Below are 21,832 nucleotides of genomic sequence, written 5' to 3'. Positions count from 1 at the left end.
GCCCTGCAATCCAGGGTCCGGCGTGGGGCGCACAGCTGGGGGCTCAGCCAGCCAGTTCCCCAAGCGACCTCGGGTGCCAGATGCCTGCCATGTCGGGAGACTGCAGGTGCTGCACGCCACTGCAAATCAGCCCCTCGCAAGCAGCTTTGCAGAATCACAGGACTGGAAGGGACCTCAATGGGCACTAATCAATCCATCAGTAAGCAGCAGAAGCACTCAGTGGTGGATGTTGGTGCAGGGGGGCCTCTGTTTTCAGAAGAGCCCAACCCCCACGCACACCCATATGGGCCAGGTTTTGCAAAGTTCTCTGCACCCACCGGGGATTTGCACAGTCACAAGAGCCCATCACCCAACATATGTGCACCTAGTGTGCCCAGCTCCCATGAAAATCCGGGCAATGTCTCAAAAGTTGCACTCCTGAAAATCAGCCGTGACATCTCAACATCTTGACCTGGACGCGCAGCGATTTTATTCTGCTTTTAAACCTCTCCCCCGCATTGCAACTTTAAACAGTTCCTGGGGTCTCAAGGTTATTTAAGTCAGTTGTTTCAGCTAAGGCAGTTTTTGTTTATATTTTCCCGCCAAATAAGCATGAAAAGCACATGGGAAAGTACAGTGCATTGGGCAAAGCCTTGAAGGTGATTAACACTACTCTGATGATAATAAGCAAAAAAAGAAACACAGAGAAAGTATCTGTTTATTTAAGGCCTTGATTCCACCAATATGCTGCGAGACTAAACACATCACTTGCAGCAAATGTGTAAATGTTTGCATACTCAGAGCCTGACTCATAGCAAAGGACGTGCACACACATCACATGCAGGCCATCTATTGTGTTGTGTTTTCCCCTTCTCAGCTGGGTTTCTCGGTGGTTGAGGTTATCCTACAGATGCATCACTTCTTGCAGCCACGGGCAAACTTCTGCTCTCTGTTATGTTGGTGACTCTACTGAGCAGAGTTGATCTGAGCTGACATTAGTGTAAGTGAGATTAAAATTTGCAGCCAGGCAGAGGCTTGCCACCTGCAAAACTGGGAGAATAACACTCAGAGGCCACCGTTACATTACAGCACTGTCAACAGAAGCCACTGTCGGAAGAGGTTTCCCATCAAAGCTTCTGTCGACACAGCATGGCCAGGCACTAAAAGGGAATTGGAAGTGCCTTCTGATCTGGCGACAGAGCCGCCGGCCCGCCCGGCTGCTCTCTTGACAAAACAGACACCCAGAAGCACAGCGGACAGAGCTGCCCATTGTTGTGGATGCCCTGTCCGTCAAGAGAAGGATCCCCAGAGCGTCCAGGCGGCTTTTTTTGTCCATAGAATCTGCGACAGCAGCCTTATGCCTCATGTCTGAGAGGCAGAACACTGCCGGCGAAAGTGCTGGTTTTGTGGACAAACCGCATTTTGTGTGTGCACGTTCTACAAATTTTTGTTGACAAAACTGGGGTTTTGTTAGCAAAACTCGCTCATGTGACCATAGCCAGAGGGTATTGTGAGGCTAGTTCCTGACTCTTTGCAAAGGGCCCTGCGGGTGCGAGAGAAGAACAAATGATTATTTGTTTATTATTATTAAGAAATGTCTGTGTTTGAATTTTGATTGCCAGCAGCTCCTGGAAGAGGTGAAAACAGTGCAGAGACTTCCTTTAAAAACAAGGAAATAAGTAATGAATACTCAGCTCTGGTGCTGTGCTTTCTATTTAAGCCCTTCGGAGTTCTTTGCCAACTTTTAACTCATTTTCACAATTCTGGGAGGAAGAGAAACTATCATCCCCATGAAAAATGGATGTCTAAAGAAATTAGTGCATCTTAAGCTACCCAGCTAAGTCAGAACTTGAATGCAGGAATACTGTTTTCCAATCTGCTGCTGTAACCTATATCCCCACCCTAAGATGGGAATAGAACCTAGGAGCCCTGAATCCCAGTGACCTAACCATTAGACAACCCTGCCTTGCCAGTGTATTTTGAGACTGCACCTGTACCTCCCTGCTCTTTCCTGTACGCAAGTAAGTCTTGGATCAGTATTTTGGAGGGTAGGGGGTGCAGAACAAAGGGGGAAAAGTAATTCCCAATCTGTCGGGCTCTGGTTCTCATCTCCCTTTGTGTTTAACCTGCCATCTGTCTCCCTGTACAGTACTCCGCACGCCATTCCATGCTAACAGTGCGCGTGCCGTAAAATATAAAGACAGGCTTTGTTTCTGCTTCAAAGACCCTCGCTACGGAGCTGTGCCGAGGCCCCAAAGCAGTTCCCAAAGTGCGGCTGCCTTGCAGGAAGGAATGGTGGCCCATAGGGCTCCCTGTGTGGTTCGGCTTTCCCCTGGGCTTGTGTTAGAGAGGGGGGCAGGTTTTCATTGTTCTTCGTCTTTCTAGCCAGGCAGGGTTTCACTCTGACCCCCACTGAAGGGTAGTCGCTCCCTCTGCATCCCTGCTCCGCCGCTGGGGTTTTGTCCTTTCCATAATACTCGCCCTGCTGCCTTGCTGCAGGAGAACTGTATTCAGGGAAAGGGGGGCAGGGGTCCCACTGCCTGGAAGTGTGCGTGTTGCCCCTGGAGATGGTGCTCCAGCTAACATCTGCCAGTCGCACGCTCGCAGAGTTCTGGCGAACAAGAGCCGCTGAGAGACCTTCGTCTTTCCCTTTTGTCTCTGTGCAAACCAGAATGGGTATAAAACTCAGGGGAGCACCAGAGACAGGCTCCTGTCTCCCCCATTCTGAAGGGCTTGTTGTCAGGGCGCCCACAGGGCTGCAGAGGAGCCCAATGAATTATGCCTCAAAATCCCCCTGGGAAGTAAGGAGATGTTAACCCCCACCCCCGCCCTGCATTTCATAGCTCCCTTCTTACAGAGAGATGAAACCAGCTGCCCGTGGTTGTCCAGCAAGTAACCCAGGCGGCTGGACTCTAACCGCTACTCCATACACCTCTTCCAAAGTGACCCTCGGCCCTGCTCTGGGTGCCCAATCCCTGAGCGAAAGCATATAGAAAAAGCACTGGCCAGGAAAGACCTGGCATGGGAGGGGGGTAGTAGAGATGCAGCTGGCTCTCTCCGGCCGAGCAAGCTCTGGGGATGAACAAGTTCGCCAAGCTCTACATGGACACAAAACTGGTACCCACCCCTCTCCCGCACGCACTGCAGAGATCCATATGCATGAGTGCTTCTACCGTGGCTATAAAGCGGCTCTCTGTGGACACACAGGGCCGTACCATTGGCCCCTGAGCTGCTGAACCCAAGACGGCAGGGCTGTCGCAGCTGGAGGCTGGGGAGGAAAAGATACATGCAGGAGCTTGATGGGATAATGCAGAACAGAGAGATGGGGATGGGGGAATAAATTGGGGCCAAGCAGGTAGGAGGCAGTGTGCTCCAAAAAGCACAGCCTGACCGGCAGTGTGACTTTAGGTTAGTTGCTTCATTTTTCTGTGCCTGTTCCGCCCCACCTGTAAGCGCTTCAGGGATTTTCTCTCCAGGCTTGGCACAACAGGCCCTGACCCTGGCTGCCTGGAGCTACAATAATGCACTTCATACCACCAACCCTTAGCCTATGAAGCCAATAGATGCTGAAAGTCACATCGATAGGAAATTTGGGAGGTCCCTAGCAGGCTAAACGCCCCCATTGGCTGCTGCCTTCTCACCATGAGGTCCCCGTAACTCTACCTCACAGGGTGGGCTCTGCAGTGTCCTCTCTCCTCCTGCAAGGCCCTCACTTCAGTAAACCGGGCAAATAGACCCTTTCACAACTAATCAAAATGCATACCCAGCCCCACGGGTCCCACTCCTACGATCCAACTGTCTGCCTGCTTTGGCTGCCTGCACTGCACAAAGGGACATTCGGAACTTGCCCCACCGCAAGGGACTGGGGATTTTATTTTTGTGGGCAACAGCTCACTTCTTAGAACCAGCTCCCGCCCCCGCCCCCACCTCTCCGTGAAAACCTCCACTGCTTCCTCCTCCTTGGTGTAATGTGCATCCGACACCAGCCTCGGCAGACACAGTGTGTGGCACGAAACATGCTGATGGTAGGCAGTGCACCCTGACATGAGTCACCATTGGTCTCAGTAGGTGAACTGCGCCCTATAATACATCTGTGCACTTTGAACTGCAGCTCCTAACCTGATCCTGCATATTCTAGCTACCTTTGGCCTGATGAACCACGTCACGTCATGCCCTCAGATGTTCTAACATGATCTAGCATGCCCTGTAACAGTTTTGCTTTGCATGTCTGGACCTGGTGCCCTATAAAACCCCCTGCACTAACATGTTCCAGCGTGCCCTAAGATTTCCCAGTCTGAGACAGGAGCCGAGTTGTTTAAAGCTTATTCTCTCTGGGTGACAAGTTTGTGGGCTGGACAGCTGATTCCATTCCTTCCCCTATTTAAAAAGTACCCCACACATTTTTGTTCGCTTTCCAGCGTACTGAGCTTGTGGCACAGCTGGTACAAGGAGAATGTTCACTCAAAAGCGCTGTTCCCTGTAAGCTGAGCACTAGGCCGGATGCCAAGCAGAGATTCATGTGCTGGCTAGCTGATTAGCAGAGCAGCCACAATGGGCAGTGTGTTTCTATTGGTGGGTGAACATCCACACATGCTTTGGTGCACATAACATTTATTCTGCCCGTAGATAGAAAAAATTAGAGGGAACCCTGCACAGAAGGTCAGAAGACCGGCTCCATGGGAGAAGATTTATTTCTGAAGCTCAACTCTTCCTTCTTTGCTTCCCAATTCTATTCCCTCTGCCTGTCTTTGAACGGCTGCTGTTCAGCACCCACTGACAAAGTACTGTTAAAAAAAGCTGGATGATGAGGCTTGTGCTCAGCTAGGAGTGAGCATGAAGGTAGATGTTGGTGTTTCCTCCCCATGTGCTTATGTCCTCTGCCTCTGAGGATAGGACGAGAAGCAATGGGCTTACATTGCAGCAACGGAAGCTTACATGGGACATCAGGAAAAATCTCCTAACTGTCAGGGTGCCTGGCAGGGTTGTAGACTCCCCATCATTGGGGATATTTAAGAACAGCTTGGATAAATATCTAATAGGAACGATCTAGATGGTGCTGGGTCTGGCTGTGAGGGAAGAGGACTGGACTTGATGGATCTCTTGAGGTCACTTCCCACTCTAGTGTTCCATGAGTCTATGTGAATGCGTGTACAAGTTTGTATTTGTGTGTGAGAAACAGAGAGGTATGTGTGCCCCAGGCAGCAATAAGGGTGGAGGGAAAAAACTATTGTTGGGGGTCATATAAATACCTAGACAGACAAACCTTTATTCACTATTTCTGCTACTACAAACTTTGAACACCTCTGACCAAAGATATGGGGGCTGGACTAATTTGTACAGTGGGGTGCTCGGAGTTATTGAGCCAAACTGCACACCCTTTATATACTGGGTACAATTTCCAGCCAGGAGGTGCTGAAGCACCCCTGGACCCCTAGTTCTTGCATGTATGGGATTTCAATATATTTTTCAAAAATGAATAAATTAAACCTGAAGTAGGTAGATAGAGGGGAACTTAACCCAGTTTTACAGATGCCTAAACCAAGGACTGGCATTCTTGAATACCTAGCATGACCGTGGTAGAGTTCAGAATAAAACCCAAGCACTTTGAACCTTGGTCACCTACTCTAACCACTAGGTCAGCGTTTCTTCTCAGCTGAAGCTTAAACAAAACTTTGTTCACCACCCGACTGGGTCAAATCCAAGCTAATCCCATGGAAGATTTTCCCTGCTTGAACAAGAGGGAACTGGCCCTTTCTCTTTTGAATAAGCAAGGTAGCCTGTTTTCTGGCTCACCCAAAGCCTATTAATTAACAATGCAGTGACTGAATCAGGAAAGACCAGCTGCTCTGCTTTAGCTTTATGTTTTCACTTTTTTATTTAGTCATTTGATCAACTAGAAATAAATGTCCCAGGAAAGAGAGCATTGTTGGAGGAGAAATGCTCCCAGCACTCAAATAAAAACATCTCATCTGTGCCATAGCCTCTCCCTGACAGCTGAAGATGCCCTGGGACATAAGACAAGTTTGCTGACATTGTTGCATATTAAATATTCCCAGGAACATGTTTTCGAGACGTCTGTAAAGGAGTGTTTATGTTCATACTATACAAAAGCCAAAAGGCACTTCAGTCCCTGCTGAGCTGACATATTACATTGTTGGGGGCCAACGTCCACACAAAGAAGCCTGGCATGAACACAAGTTTGTTGGACTCTCACCTACTGGACATTTTTAAAGCATGGGGCTGGATGGTTCTGGGGAGCCAGAAGGGACAGCAAAGCCTCCAGCCTCCTGGTCATCCATACACATATTCACTATGAACCAGAGTTGTTTCCACCTGCTGGCTGGCCTATGAGGACTGAACAGTTGGCTTGTAGTTCCATTCCTTGGGCCAAGTGTCTGTCCCAAAATCAACCACTACGTCTGCACCCACCAGAGGGCTAAGGATTCAAAGGGGCCTGAACTCCAGTGTCTCCCTGGAGGTCTAACTCTCTGTGCACAAATGAAAAAGGCCTGTCTGGTGGGCACCTCTGAGTCATGTGAGCTTGGAGGAGGGGACGGCACCCAGACCTGGCACAGACTCATAGAATACTAAACTAGAAGGGACCTCAAGAGTCATCGAGTCCAGTTCCTGCCCTCACAGCAGGACCAAATGCCATCTAGATCATCCCTGATAGATGTCTATCCAACCTGCACTTAAATATCCCCAACGATGGAGATTCCACAACCTCCCTAGGCATGTAGACATGTAGAGAGATGCCAGGGAGCCTCCTGAATGCCGAATTCTCTAGCTTTGCTCCACCTGCGCATGTGAATTCTAGACGTTCCATAGCCTAAGTCCCTTTTCCCTCCCAGAGTTGGGGTCTGTCCCTCTGCCACACCTTAGCCTCCTCCTCAAAGCTATAGATGGTACAATTCGTATCTGCCTGTGTAGGGAAACCTGGACCATTTGCCTTTCCAGGGGCTAGACACCAGCAACGACACACTGTGCACGAGGCAAAACGGGAACCTTGCCTTCCCATGGGGGTCTATGCTAAGCGGCGGTAAATGCTCAGCATGGCAAGGTCCATGTATTATTAGTCACAGCCAGCCCCAGAGGCAGCGTACAAGCTGGGTTGAGTCCCAGAGGCGGCGGCGGCCATCTGGGGAGTGTGACAGGAGCAGAAGGGCACTCATAGAAATTCCTTGCCTCCCAAGGTACACAGCACTCAGGCGAAGCTCCCACGGGGCGTGGCCGGGAATACCTAGCACCTGGTTCATTCATCCCACCATCCCAGGCAATTACGTATCTGGTTCTTAGCCTGAACTACTCACAGACCCAACTAACTGGAGCAGCATATCAGGGCTGGGGTGGCTCAGCAGAGCCTGACTGGCTAACGGGCTGACAGCCAGTGGCATCAGAAACTTTTTAAGAGTGGAGGTGCCAGCACCTCCACTCTTATCCTTGTCCTGCCCGTCACCCCAGCTGAGGCTGGGAGCAACATCCTGGAGTGCAGGGCCAGCAGCTGGGACCTGGGGCACAGGGATGGCAACAAAGGACACTGGCATGTGGGGCTGGCAGCAGAACCCCAAGAGCATGGGGCAGCAGGTGGGAGCCCAGATGTGGAGCTGGCAGCAGGGCCCCTGGAGAGTGGGGCAGCAGAGCCCATGGTGCAGGGCAGTAACTGGGACCCCAGACACTGGGCCAGGAACCCAGGGGAGCTGCAGTACCCCATCCCCTCAAGCTCCTCTAGTTCTCAGGCCTATGCTGACAGCCACCCCTCAAAATGCAAAACCCAGGCCAGAAACAACCATGCTTAGACACTCCCGTGGCACCTGGCCACCTGTCTCACACGGGCAGATACAAAACACCCTGTGGGGTGAATGCAGACCACATGGCCATCTCTTCCCCCCTCTTGGCACCACCCAACAGTTAACTGCACCTGTGACCCTGCACAGCCAGGGGGAGTCGAAGTCCTGGGCCAGGCTTTGTGGGTCTGCTCTGTGTCCTGTCCCTTTGACATTCACCACAAGCAAAGAAAGCCGCCAGCATGACCGGACATGCTCTAGTCCAGCACTATGACGTGCAGTTCAGCTGTTTGGGCTTCACTTCTCCCCTCCCTCCAGCCCTCCCATCTGTGAACAAGGACAAGGGGCTGGGTGACTCTGTAAACACAGCACTTCCCCATGGGAGGGGAGGCAGAGAAGCCATCCATCATTTGCAGCTTGCAGAGCCACCATCCCCTGCAGTAAAGAGAACTGCTTCTGCTGCAGCCAGGCTGGCTCTGTGTGGGTCATGCCTGGACTGGTCCCTCTTCCCCAATGCTATTTGGGGTAGGGTGATGGCAGAGAAAGGGGGTTGCTCTTGGGTTATTCCTTCAGCTCTGACAGATTCCTCCAAGGAGGGGATCAGCCTGCCAATCCCCTGCTCCTGATGCAAGCTCTGCCCTGACCTTTGTAATGAGCAAACAAAGAGAGGCCACTTTTTTCCCAAGCTCCCCTGCCAACCCCGGGAGACAAAAGGTGCCAGCTTAGCATGGCCTGAAAGGAGAAGCAAAACACAGCCTCCCCCTCCCCCCACGGCCTCTCCCCGCAACAGCCCCCATGAGACAGATGGCAACAGTTGCCCCCGAACACCAATTGCATGCTGCAGCCAACGAGCCCCTTGCAGCTCACAGGGAGTCGTCAATGAGAATGCCACCCGCAGATGCCGCAGAGGAGGGGGACTGTGCTGTCAGGACCCTCAGAGGCAGACAAAAAAGCTACTGAAAGCCGCACTCGTGGGAGCCCATCTGTTGGCCTTTTGGGACTCCCTTGGCCATGCGAGTTCTGTGTTTGTGCACTCTGCTGGCACAAGCCCATCACCCAGCGAGCGTTCTGGGCCTGTCCAAGTGTTTCTTCCCTGGGAATCTCAAATACTCGCTTCGCAGAGGACAGGCTCTCCTACACACCTGCTCCTGCGCAGGTTTCGGTGGCAAATAGGACTATTGTTTATTATGTGTATTTCAGTAGCACCAAGAGACTCCAGCTGCAAAAGCAGGGCCCTGTGGTGCTAGGTGCTGTACAGACACAGAGGGAGAGACGGTTCCTGCCCCCAAAGAGCTTACTATCTAAACAGGAATAAAAATAGGGTAGGAAGCAGTGTTCCCTGTTAGTTGAGCCCTTGGGTGGCCAACCAGGAGAGATACAGGTGCTGCCCAGCTGACTAGGAGAGCGTCCACAACCACCCATGCTGGGCAGCATGTGTTTTTACTGGTGGTACACATGGTGCACATAACAAAATTTATTCCACCTGTAGATGGAGAAAAATAGAGGGAACCCAATGGGAAGGGGAAGAGAGATCCTCATATACCATGCGCCTGCATGTCACTTGCCTCTCGCTCTTGTTTGCATTACAAGTATATGGAGAAGCCCAAGCTCATTGTGATGAACACAAAGGAAGAGACACTTGTGTCCCAAAGGGCTCCTAGCCTCAGCAGGAACACCGCTCTGAGCCCAGCCGCAGCCCACCACTGAGCCTGCTGCCTGGGTTTGTCATCAGCTCTGTGAGCATGTCCCTCTGTGCAGAGTGGGGACGCCATTTACTGCCCTTCTGCCTCTTTCATGCCAACCGAGGCATGGAGTGATGCAAGGGAGAAGGACGCCTCCCAGCTCTATTGCTCTCCATGGGAAGGGCCAATGTTTCAGGAAGCATCATGAGACAGTCGCTGACTTTCTTCCACCCCGGGGCCATGGATTATATTTTTTTTTCCTCCTCATTTTAATGTTTTGTAATAAACAAGCACGCGAGTTTGCAGATCTCAGCGTCTCCAGCCACAGTGCATGGGTTGTGTTCTCCACCCCACCGGGCCGCCGTGTGAGAGGAAGCCAGCAGATAATGAGCTGAAGGAAAGTGCCGTCTTGTTCCGTGGCTGGAAGGTTTTGCGGTCATTCGGGGGGAGGAGGGGATTTTTTGTTAGTGCTACAGAGCACCTCAGTCTGCTCTGTTCTGCTCTTGGAATTCTTCCAACTAGATCAAACCCAAGGAAAGAACCGAGCAAGCACATGAAACCTTTACAGTAACGTAGAAAAGCAACGAGTGCGTGGGTGCGTGGTTCTTGTGTGTTGTATGTGTGTACACACATAAACTTGTATCTGCATAAATAGAGCTGACTCCCTTCCAGTCATATTTTCCACAGCTCAGCTTCACCCCTAGCAAGGCACCTGTAGAGCCCGAGCTACAAACTTGAAACAAATTAGTTATACAGGTTGAACCTCTAATCTGGCACCCTCAGGATCTGACCAGTGCCAGATGAAAGAATTTGCTGGACTACAGGAGGTCAATATTATCTAGCACATTACCAACACTTCCACCACTGACTGGGCTCTTAGAAGATATTTAGGGGTAAATTACAGCTAACCAACAGCACAGAACACTGAGAGCCAGGACTGGTGGCCATAACCTTTTGGGAAACTTGGCCACACCTATAGTAAGTGGTTGTCTGGCTAAAATCATGCTGGATTACGGATGTTGCCGGATGAGAGAATTCCAGATTAGAGGGGTTCCACCTGCATTGAGCATCATGATAGCATCTAGTCATGGCCCACTGTGCTAGGTGCTGTACAAACTGAAAACCAAATGATGGTGCCTGATCCAAAAAGTTTCCAAGCTGGGTTGGCCATTTGGCTTTGTGAAGTCACTGTATACACATACCTCGCTGGTAGCATGCCAAGGGAGGATCACTTAGGGAAGTGATGCAGTGCAAGACAGGGAACAAAGGAATCTTTCTCCTGACTGTACAACTCAAGGGATTTGTTGACCTGGCCCCAAGTTCAAAGTCAAGACTTGGATCTGGACTTCTGTCCCTGTTCAAGCAAGGAAGGGGTCAGGTCTGTTGTAGATACAGGGCTTGATGCAAAGTCTGGGTCACAGTCCCAGCTATTCAGAACATGATGCAGTTTGGTTCAGGACCCATCTCTGGAGAAAATGCTAGTCATGGGGGTGTCAGTTTGCTCCTGTGATGAAGGGTGTGTGTGAGGATTTTATTCCCCTGGTTGGGTTGCATGTGTGTTCCTACTGTCCTGCAGTAACCTGAGGTGTATGCCTCAGTTTCCCTAGGCATAGCATCAGTGCACAGTGGTGAAGGGAGTTTCAGTGTGATGACTTCTCGCATGAGCTCAATGGCCCTCCCTGCCCTTTGTAACCTAGGCAACCCGGTGACACCTATCTTTCCAGGGAAACAGGAGAAAGGACGGGCCTGGGTGGTTTGAATGGAAACTGGGCTGTTGAGCAGGGGCAGTTTCATCTGGCTGGAGAGGAAGGAGGGCCAGGGCCATGGCTCAGGGACATGCTGTGGGCCCCTTCTCCTCAAGATGGATGGTACTGGCAGCTTCTGGTTTCTGTGCTGACAAGTCTGTTCTATGCTGTGTCCCTGTCACTTAAAAAACCTTCTGTTCTGCCTGCTGAACGAGAATCACATCCGACTGCACATGAGGTGCAGGGCCTGGTGACCCCACACTCCGTGACAGCTCCTGCTCAAGGAAACCAGGGGGAAACCAGCACTCCTTGGTCCATACTGCAAGGGAATGCCCTGGCAGTCTGTGATGTCACGGAGGGCAAGCTAGCTTATCCTCTCACCACCTGGAACTCTGACCGTGACACAGTCCTTGACCACCCTGTACATGTGCCCTGTTTTCAGTCACTTCCTACCGGAGCTAGACAATCTGCCTTATGCACCAGAGCGTCCAACACCTCCGTTTCCAGTCAGAGGAGGCTCTATCAGTACAAAAATGGCAACTTCACCCACACGCATGAGGGTTTTGCAGCAGTGGCACTCCACAACAGCATAGGCACTGGATTCTGCTAGGAGACAGGCAGTGTGATTCATCATGCACATTTATGATCCCCGAGCTGCTTGGTGAAACACAACCCACTCTTGAGCACCTGTGGGCAAACAAGGAACGGCGACCCTGCCCTGTGTTTCTTCACCGCCTCCATGGCTCGGGGGAGGCAGGTGTTGCAAGTCAGTTTCAGGCCACAGTCCCATCTCCCCAGATACAAGAGCTCACAGCTTCACCCACACTGAGGCCTGATTGGCCTGTGCAGCACCCAAAGAGAGAGCTTCCCCCACCCCCCACCCCCCACCCCGAGCCCCAGTCAGAAAACAGACTGTGCAGGAAACACCTGGAGGCTGGCCGCCTTCTCTGGGAACAGCCTTGCTAGGGCAGAAGGCCCTGTACCTCATAGTTTCGCTTCTGTCCCCCCACCAGCTGCTGGAGTAAAAAACAGAACAAAACAGCTGAAGCCTTCCGCCACAGCCTGCCTGGGAGGATTAAACCCCACCACCAGCAACAATGGGGAAGCATTCCCAGCCCAAATATATGGACTAGAGGTGCCCAACCACACACACAGCTTCCTCCCAGGGGACATCAAATCTGCAGTCCTTTTACTTCTTGCATTCACAGCCCAGGAGGGTCCTACTCGGTTCTTTATCTTTCCACAGGTGCAGGCCAGTGGAGGAAAGGTAGCCTTACGGTTTTGGCACTGGACTGGGAGTTTTGCAGATCTATGTGTCGCTCCTTGCTTTGCCACATGGTTCTTCTGTGTGGCCTTGGGCAAGTCACTTATCTCCGTTCCCAGATGTGGAATTGAGATGAAGTGGGGTTGTTTCACTTCCCCATTGGAGTTTTTGTGATGATAAATTTGTTGGCATTTTGGGAGGCACTCATAGCGTGCATCAGGCATGTACAGCGTGTTAAGGCAATGGGATCCTGAACACAGCTGCTAGTTGCTACTGTAATACAAGTCATACAGAATTAGTTGGAGATGGATAAAACATAAAATCCACTGGCCTTTCTACTCTTCATGGACATTAAAAATCCATTACAGGAATGAGTGTGTGTGTGTGTGTGTGTGTGTGTGTGTGTGTGTGTGTGTGTGTAAGAGAGAGGGGAGCAGAATTTATCCGTGTATTTCCATATACTCATTTTTCCTTCATCATGGTGCGTTAGCGGCTGTCTTCCACCCCAGAGCTGGCTGCATTTCAGCAGTAAAGCAATTCCCACTTGGCGATCACCCACAGAGAGCTCCTCTATATTTAAGCTTTGAATTTACCCTGAAATGCTTAACCACCTCTCTGCTGAGCTCAGAAATGTCAGGGAATCAGCAACAATTATCCAACTAGCAGGAGTTATGAACTGACCTTCCTGGCTGGAGGAAGACATTTACAGCCAAGTTTATAGGGCAAAGGGCTGAGCCCTCGGATCTCAACAGAGAGGCAAGTATACACCCTTGTTTATGGAAAAATCCCTTCCTACGAAAAACAAAATCACCCCATGACTCTTTATTGTGGTTGTACAGTCACACCCACCCCAAAAAACCTTCCATAAAAACAGAGTCCAGATTTCTGCAGGGGAAAGATAGCCCTGATTAAACGGTGCCTTTCTTATTTACTTAAGGTCTTTCATACAGGCTGCTTTAATCTGGCAGGGGTAGAGTGAGCTGGTTAATGAGCCCCGTTGGTGCTACTGTAAGACATGCACAGAGCTCTGTTCCAGCTGAGACAGGCCCAGCGCAGCTCCTGCCAGCTCTTTTTGTCTCCCCTGATGGAGCTGTGTTGCTGGCATAGGCCAGGTGGGTGCTTGTTCTAGTTTCGTCTCGGGATAAACTGCATCCCACCCAAGGGTAAAAATAACTTAGAATTTCTTACAAATACTGGCCTATTACAAACCAGCTGCCTGCTGGCTTTTGCCACAGCTCACCCAGAGCTGTGCACCAGGGCACACCTGGTTTCCTTTCACCTCTGATCCCACCCCTCAGAAAAACAGACATTTTCACAATGGTCTGGAAACTTCTGCACTAAAATGGGTAAAAGTTTCTTCTCTGATCTCCTCAGTCCCTTTGGAGTCTGTCTTCCTCACTGCAATGATGGCTCAATAGTGCCAAAGGAAAAACAATACTTAGATTTTTAAACTAAAACCAACTCCACATGCATGGGGAACCATGACATATATTTAAAGACACGCTTTCACAGTCAGCATTTCCTGGCTGCTTTTTATCCAGAGACCCAATGGTGCTCAACAGAAGAAAACTGTATCCCCCCTTGGAGCAGTAAACAGAGGTGAGCCCTCCGAGGGAGGGAAACGTTCCATGACAGCAGAATGTACCCAAGTTTTCAGATTTGCAATACAGTGCCCCGTCTGTGGGATATAAAAAAATTGTGTTAATGAGAGACATGGGTTTGACCTAGGAAATCTGGAGAGCTAGGTTCAATTCCCAGCTTTGCTGGGTGTTCCTGGAAAATTTGCTTCCTTTCTCTGTGCCTTGATTTCCCCATCTGGAAAGCTGGGGGAAGGATACCAACCTCCTTTGTCAAGATCTCTTGCTAGAAAGCACAGTATAAAAGGCAGTATTACCATGGGATCAAAATGCTTTCCTGAGACTAAAAAGATCATGGGATAGCTAAGTGCATACCTATTTTATGTTTGTCCAAGCTCAGTTTAAATTGCCCTCAAAACACCCTATCTCCAGCCCCAATTTAATGATGCTACCAAAGGAAAACTGCAAAGCAAATGCAAATATTTTCAGTTAACATACTGGCTTATTAAAGAGCCAGAGCTCATGTCCATGTGGTATCAGATTGCTGTGCATGTAGCACTCGCTGCTTACTAACACTCAGCATGCAAAGCTGTATTTTTATCTCTGTTGCAGCATAAACTGAAGTGAGTTGTGTCACTTGAAAACGTTGAGCAGCGTACAACCTTGTATCATAGTAATGAATGTAGTTAGGTCATTAGGAGGGTGGACATGTCACTGTAATTAGAGCCCACATACTCTGAAGCAATCAGCAACTGAATAAGACAGCCAGGCCTTTTTACCAGCCCTGTTTCATAAGCAGTAAGCAATGACTGGTCTAATCTATGCTTAAAACTCCCATCAACATGGTTGCACCGCTTAGCAAGGGGGTGGGGAGGAAGGGATGACAGGGGGTGAGCCCAGTGCAGTTTTTGTATTAAAAAAAAAAAAGAGGTTGGTATTCAGCCAGCTCCTCACATCCCACCTCCAGCCAATCCTGTGGCTGGGGCTGCCGAGGTGCTTGTACTCAGTACTGGCAAATACCGGCACCAAGAAAAAAAAGCACTGCCTTAGCTAGGACGACCTGACCCCTCATATAGACACAGATTGGCTTAAGAATTCTTCTGTCACCCATAGCAACTGCTGGTCAGGAAGGCAAAGTGCAATGGTGGTTTTTCCCCATGCCTGTAAACAGGCTCAGTCTAGGCTCTAATATTACAGCAGCAGAGTTATGGCATAGCGTCTGTTGGGTAGACCAGGTATCCATGTTTACAGAGGGGTATCTTTCAAGGGAAAGTGTCTGACAGCACCTATGCTGCTCTAACAAGTCAAATCCAGAAGTTATTTGTTATTACCTTAGATTTTAAGGTCCATAGGGCAGAAACAAAAAAAGCAGTCCAGCAGCACATTAAAGATTAACAAAATAATTTATTAGGTGGTGAGCTTTCATGGGACAGACCCACTTCTTCAGACCATAGCCATACAAGAACAGACTCAATATTTAAGGCACAGAGAACCAAAAATAGTAATCAAGGTGAACAAATCAGAAAAAAATTTTAATCAAGATGGTACAATCAATTTTTCTGATTTGTCCACCTTGATTGCTATTTTTGGTTTCGTGCCTTAAATATTGAGTCTGTTCTGGTATGGATATGAGCTGAAATGGGTCTGTCCCACAAAAGCTCACCACCTAATAAATTATTGTGTTAGTCTGTAATGTGCTGCTGGACTGCTTTTTTGTTTTGATAGAATATAGACTAACAGCTATCTGAGAGAAACGATCTTTTGATCTGTTTGTACAGCACCTAGCACAGTTGGGGTGTGGGTTCAGAACTTGTCATCCTAGGTGTTACCACAAGACACATGAATAACAGGAATCCATTCAAAGGTCTTTGATGATAAAAGCTTCAGTGGGTTCGGGATTATAGTCATGGGGAATGTCAAATGGATTCCGAAAGGGCTTCAGTCCTGAAACAGGGGCTATTTAAGACACTACAAAACAGCCTCTTTGACATACCATCTTGACTCTCCTCTCTAAATACTGTTTACAGGTCCTTGCAGAGCCATTCCTGGAGAGTGATGCACCAAAGAGTCACCTCAAAGTACAATGAGCTGACAATAGACAATGGAGAAGTCAGATCCAGGTAGCCTTTGAAGGGGCTACACTCAAATCAACTCTAGGTGTGATTTTCATAACAGCTGAAGAGCCTTCTGGGGAGACAGAAGGTTTTTCTGGCCAATGATCTCTCTAGGACTTCTGCCAGAAAAGAACTGGCTTGTCTTTTTTTGTTTTTGTTTTTTTTTTTTTTTTTTAAAAGCCACAACAACAACAACAACAACAAAAAAAAACACAAAAACAAAAACCAAGGATGACAGCAAGCTTCAGGGATACTGTCTTTATCAGACATTTACTTGTGAACGCTCCGTTTCTTTGTAGGCATTTTCAGTCCTCCACGGGAACATCATTACACATTTAACAGTGGCTTGGTGACCAAGACATGAGGACACCTAGTCCCTTATTAGAAAATTCCATGTTTTCAAACCCTAGTGAAAGCACCAAAACAGGGGGGTTAGAAAGCTATTCCACCTCTCTGTTCTTCAGTACCCCTTTTCTTCCAGCCATGGAAGAACCTGATAATGTACACACATGGCAAAGTGTGAATTGGGCACCAGTTCCTCAACATCTTTTCACTCCTTTCAACAGGCTGTGGGTGAGCCCTAGTTCCCCCCCCCCCCCATAGGGTTTTGGGGGAGCTTTTTTTTTTTTTTTTTTTTTTTTTTTTTTTAAAACTGAGCCCCACACATTGGGCATGAAGCTCTTTTGATGCTGATCTCTAAAGTGTGGGCACACAGTGTTTGGAGCTCAGTATTTAGCTGAAATCCTAAACACCCTTTTGCAAACAATCCACCAGCACAGAGGAGTTTTGCAGCACAATGTTGTTCTTTGAAATGCTACATGTTTATTAAAGTAACAAAAGTATACATGTCAGTGTATCTGTACATTGCGAACATAAAAAACACTACTGTACAATTAGTATTATTCCCTCCCCATTCCAAAAAAAAATATATAGCTTACAAACTTCCCACCATTTTCACCAAATACAAGCAGGTCCCGCTCAACAGTCCAGCTCAGTTTTAAAAATCAATGAAAGAGAAAGCCCAGACAGACACTTCTAAAGTACAGCTCTGCAAAAGGCTTGTAAAGGCAACAGAACACTTCAATTCACAGCTTTTACATGTAACAAGCTACAGAAAAAGATCCTATCTGAATTTGGTTGGTTTTGAAGCAAACAAAACTTGAATACTTGTCCCTGGCATGGAGGTAACAGCTTGAAATTTGGTAGGATTCCCCCCTCCCCCCCCCGCCAAAGAAAAGGGGCATGATTGGAACAGTAGTGTAAAAATTTGTGTTGCCCCCCTCCACCAAGCACTATTTTTAGTAGTGGGGAAGGAGTGGAGCATAAGATAAGATTTGCATTCGTCACACCAAATCGTTAAACCAGCCAAGTACCAGCATTCGGGAAATTCCAAGATCAGGGAGTGTACAAAAGCAAACAGTTTGTTCTGGAAACTTTATAGTTCTCACTCATGTTTTCATCAAGACACCAGATAAGAAAGAAGGATCCCACACAGCACTTTGAACCAAGACTTTCAAAGGGAAATGTACAGTGCAGAAGCTCCTATGTATTTGCCGTTGTTGCCATACAAAATATTGCACAATTAGGCTCACGGTCAGCTCACAAGATGCTCTAGAGTGCTTCATTCTGCTTTGCTGACTGAACTTACAGCTGGGGTGAGGCACCTTCAGTTTTACAGGTCAGATCTTTATAATGACTATTAAGCTGCTGAGTGGTATAAGCAGAGGCCAGTTGGCATCTTTGAGTATAAGGGAAGTTTTCCAGTTCAGGGGATTCAAATCCTGGTAAAAACCCCTACAAAAGCCTGAACCCAAGTTTGCACGTGGGAAGTGATTTAAAAAAAAAGCACAGCTAATTATGCTCTTGAAAAGCCCCTTCCTCCTCCAGCATGCCCAAGATTCAGTAATATATTGCACAGTGTCTGAGAACTTGATTCATAAAAGGCTGGGAAGGAACAACTCTGGTTAGGCAAATCACTTGCCCATTCAAAACAGTAAGGCAAAGAACCCAATGTGCTTTGAAACTCATCTGAGAAAGTTTCATTAAAACTAGAGTTAAGTGCCTTGTGTTTTTAATTACTTCTTAAAAGGGTCACTGGAGTACTGTCAGACGCTTCGGGTTGATCAGTAAAAAGGCAGTGATTGACACGAAGTTCAGGTAAAGTGTTCCCCAGCAAGTCAGTCAATTCACGTTGGTCTGGCACTTGGGTGTTTTACAAACGTGCGTTGGGAGCTACCAAACAATTTAAGGGCCAAATCCCAAAGGATCAGAACTTCAGCCACAAATTGCTTCGGCTTGTCTAGGGGGAAAATGGTCGGGAGGGTAATGAAATTGCAGCCTCTTATTGGTGTAAGGGAGTAGGCGATTTTTCACAATCAAGGCTAGAATGGGCTTCTCAGGGGGTCATGAGACTCCAGCCAACTCAGTGAGGTTATTGTTTATTTTACTCTAAGCCCCACCTGCAGGTATTCTAGCCTTTTCATTCACAGTTGCTCAGCACTTACTCCATAGTTAAAAATACTTGTTAAAAAAAATGCTCTATTCCCCCCATCCACTTCAGCTCTTCCATGGTGCAAGCCCCCCCTCACCCCCCACATTGTCACTGAATACCAATTAGGTAGATATTGGCTTCATAATTAAAAAACCTCATAAGCTTGCAACAGCTTTAAAAAAAAAGGCACCTAACACTGCTTCCTTACAAAGCAGTGTCTGATATTTAAATTTCATTTGGGATTTTCTTGCTTTTTGTAAAAAATATAAATAGCTCTTCGTTTAAAAATAGATCCTCCAGTGAGGTATTCAGTAGCCCATGTCCTAGCCATGTGAGAACAGGAGCATTTAGCTGGAGACAGTCATCATGTAGTTTTTGGAAGGGCTTGTGCGACCCATCATCATCTGGTTTTTACAGGTGAGCATCCCATAGGAGCTCCCAGGTGTTGCCGCTGCTGCTTCATACAGAACACAGATGGAGCCATCCTCGCCGATCCGGTAAGACACTTCATACGGATCCACCCAGAGCGTGAGCTCACTGGGCAGGAGCTGATACAGCTGTTGGAGGCTGAGTCCAATCTGACTAGCAGCTTTGCTGATAATGGGGTCCATTTTGTGATTGATTCGAATGCAGCGGTACCCAGAGCCTTTGAAGGGTTTTTCAGGAAACCAGTGATGTTTGTAATGCTCTGTAAGAGAAGTTGCTTGTAAGTGGATGGACACCTCCAGCCAGAACTGATCAGCAAAAAACACTTGCAAAACATACTTCCTATAGTATAGTTTCCCCCGCAAGACCAGGGAGACCCATCCTTACATCTTCCTACATGACCTGTTAAGTTCTTGCACTTATATTTAGGGGTCTCTGAGCATCAGAAGAATGAATTGCTTTGATCTTAACTATACCAGTCCCACCAGTTTGCTCTAACACTCTAGTGAGTGATGATACAACTGACTACATGGATGGCACCTCGATATTTCCCTCTCCCTGTTTGTGATTATGTAGCAGTACAACCACTGCCAGTCTCAGAGCCCAGGATATTTGCACGCAGAGTTTCAGTCAGGGCTGGGATGGCATTACCCAACTCAGACACCAGGGTACATGAGTAATGTTTAGTTCCTCTGTAACTATGTCAAGAATTTACTTTTGATGAACCCCAAGCAAACCAACGTCTCTTGCTCCAGTACCATAGTTACCGTATAGTTCAATAAACTCACTGTAGAACAAAGACGAGACAGGAACAAGCTCTATACAAGGTAACGGGCAACAAGTGGAAGACAGATTGATGTTCAACTGGAAAGAAGGTGTCTGAACCCTAAAGTCTTATGGCCTAGAACAAAATTAGGCAACTTCTTCATGCCACAGAAAATCAGCCTGATCCAAAAGCCCACCGAAGTCCAGGGGACCCTTTCTATTTACTACAATGGACTTCGCAGCAAACTCAATAGAGCTAAACCAGATCCTAGACCCCCACTGCCAAAACAAAGGGGGCACCAACTCCCAGCAGCACAGAGTGCTCAAGAGCCTGTTTCCATCAGATCCCCTTCCCCCAGTTCCACTGGGATAAGGAGCTGCTTCCAGATGGGACTTCTCCTGATGGAACAGTGGGGTGAGTCCCTCCTGACCTCCCCCCACCCAAGAAGAGAAGTTTCTCATGTTACAAAGAACAAGGAGCACCCAGGAGAGTGGCTGTGTTGTGTGTTAATGGGGCTGTGCTTGTGCCCAGATGAGAGCAGGGATGGAACAGAGGCATTTGATGCTAGTTAATTTCACTCAGCCAGTTAGCAGTAGCCCTCCCTGCCCTGTGTTACAGGGTCACAGAGACTGAAGGCCAGGGGGATATGTGAAGAACCAAATGGCCAATAAAATTCCACCACCACCACCACTACGTGGCACGAATGAACACGGGGTGGGGGGGGGGCTAAGAGCTGCCTGGCAAAAGTGGGGGACAAGGTAGGTAACCCTGCTCCATTAGCACACAAGGGTCCTTCCCACACACACATACCAAGGGAGAATAGTAACAGAGAGTAAGCCGTGCTAGTCTATACACTATCAAAACAAAAAGCAGTCAAGTAGCACATTAAAGACTAGCAAAATAATTTATTAGGTGAGCTTTTGTGAAGAAGTGGGTCTGTCCCACAAGAGCTCACCTAATAAACTATTTTGCTAGTCTTTAAAGTGCTACTTGACTGCTTTTTGTTTTGATACCAAGGAAGAAAAGGGGATCCCTAACACCCAGTGGGGCTCCCCCACTCCCTAGGGGTGCAATGTGCCTCACCTGTCAGCACCTCCTTCAAGGCCCCCCATACACACCAGGGCAGATGGGGGGAGCCAATAGGTGCCCCACCTCTCTGCAGATGCAATGTTCCTGGGGCCCCCCCCCCAACAAACACCTTCCTCATCTATGAGCACCCCCTGGAGGGCACCCCCACATAACAGGGCGCAAGAGGGGGGACCCCAGCACCCAATGGGGTGCCCCCCACTCTCTGTAGGGGTACAATGTGCCTGTCCCCCCCACAGCCTGCCTCACCTGTGAGCGCCCCCTGCAGGGCCCCTCTGAAGACCTGCAATTGGTGCTCGCTGACACAGCCCCGGGTGCGGAGCAGGCTGGACACGAAGCCCACAGCGGCGGCGATCTCGGGCACCATGTCCGCCCGGCTGCTACAGCTGCTGCCCCCGCTCCAACGTTGGCTCATGGCTCGGCTCACGGCGGGCGGCGCGGCCCCTTTAAGGCTCGGGTGTGGGAGAGGGGGCGGGGGGACTGGTCCTTTCGCCAGGGCCTGGGCGCTAGTCTCAGAGCACACCCAGCGCCGCCAGCCTCTTAATACCCCTTCCCCGGCAGGCGTCAGCAGCTGCTGGCCTCTGATTGGCCGGGGCCCTGCTTTGTTATACTAATAAGGTGTGACCTCAGCAGGGTGGAAGGAGTGACGTAAGTGCTGGGAAAGTCAGGCTCGCTGCGAGCCTGACAATAGCAGCTGTCAGGGCGAGCTCTAGGAAGGCTATTTTTAGGGTGCGGATGGAGGGGGGCTGCCGAGGTGGGCAAAGAAAGGCACGTGGGCTGCCTGGGCACCGCAGCATCACTCAAGGCCTGTGCATGGTGGTTGAGCCCTTGATACCAGCGACTGTCAGGCTGCGGTGCCCCTTTGGGGAGTCCCTATTTGTCCTGCGCACCCCAAGTTTCGCCTCGCTTAAAAACGAG

The 21,832-nt window shown here is 49.0% G+C and overlaps 1 protein-coding gene across 1 annotated transcript; it reads right to left on the bottom strand.

The window, feature by feature from the left end:
- Window positions 1-18,296: 18,296 nt before the first annotated feature.
- BTG2 (BTG anti-proliferation factor 2) lies at window positions 18,297-21,426 on the bottom strand. The gene is made up of 2 exons (XM_074977671.1): window positions 21,164-21,426; window positions 18,297-19,324 (listed from the first exon to the last, which is right to left on the bottom strand). The coding sequence occupies exons 1-2, from the start codon at window positions 21,327-21,329 to the stop codon at window positions 18,984-18,986; spliced, it is 507 nt and encodes a 168-aa protein (XP_074833772.1). The 5' UTR covers window positions 21,330-21,426; the 3' UTR covers window positions 18,297-18,983.
- Window positions 21,427-21,832: the final 406 nt, after the last annotated feature.

The sequence above is a fragment of the Carettochelys insculpta genome, chromosome 26 (assembly GCF_033958435.1).
Source record: "Carettochelys insculpta isolate YL-2023 chromosome 26, ASM3395843v1, whole genome shotgun sequence".
NCBI classification, from domain to species: Eukaryota; Metazoa; Chordata; order Testudines; family Carettochelyidae; genus Carettochelys; species Carettochelys insculpta.
This window is presented reverse-complemented; position numbering and strand designations above follow the sequence as displayed.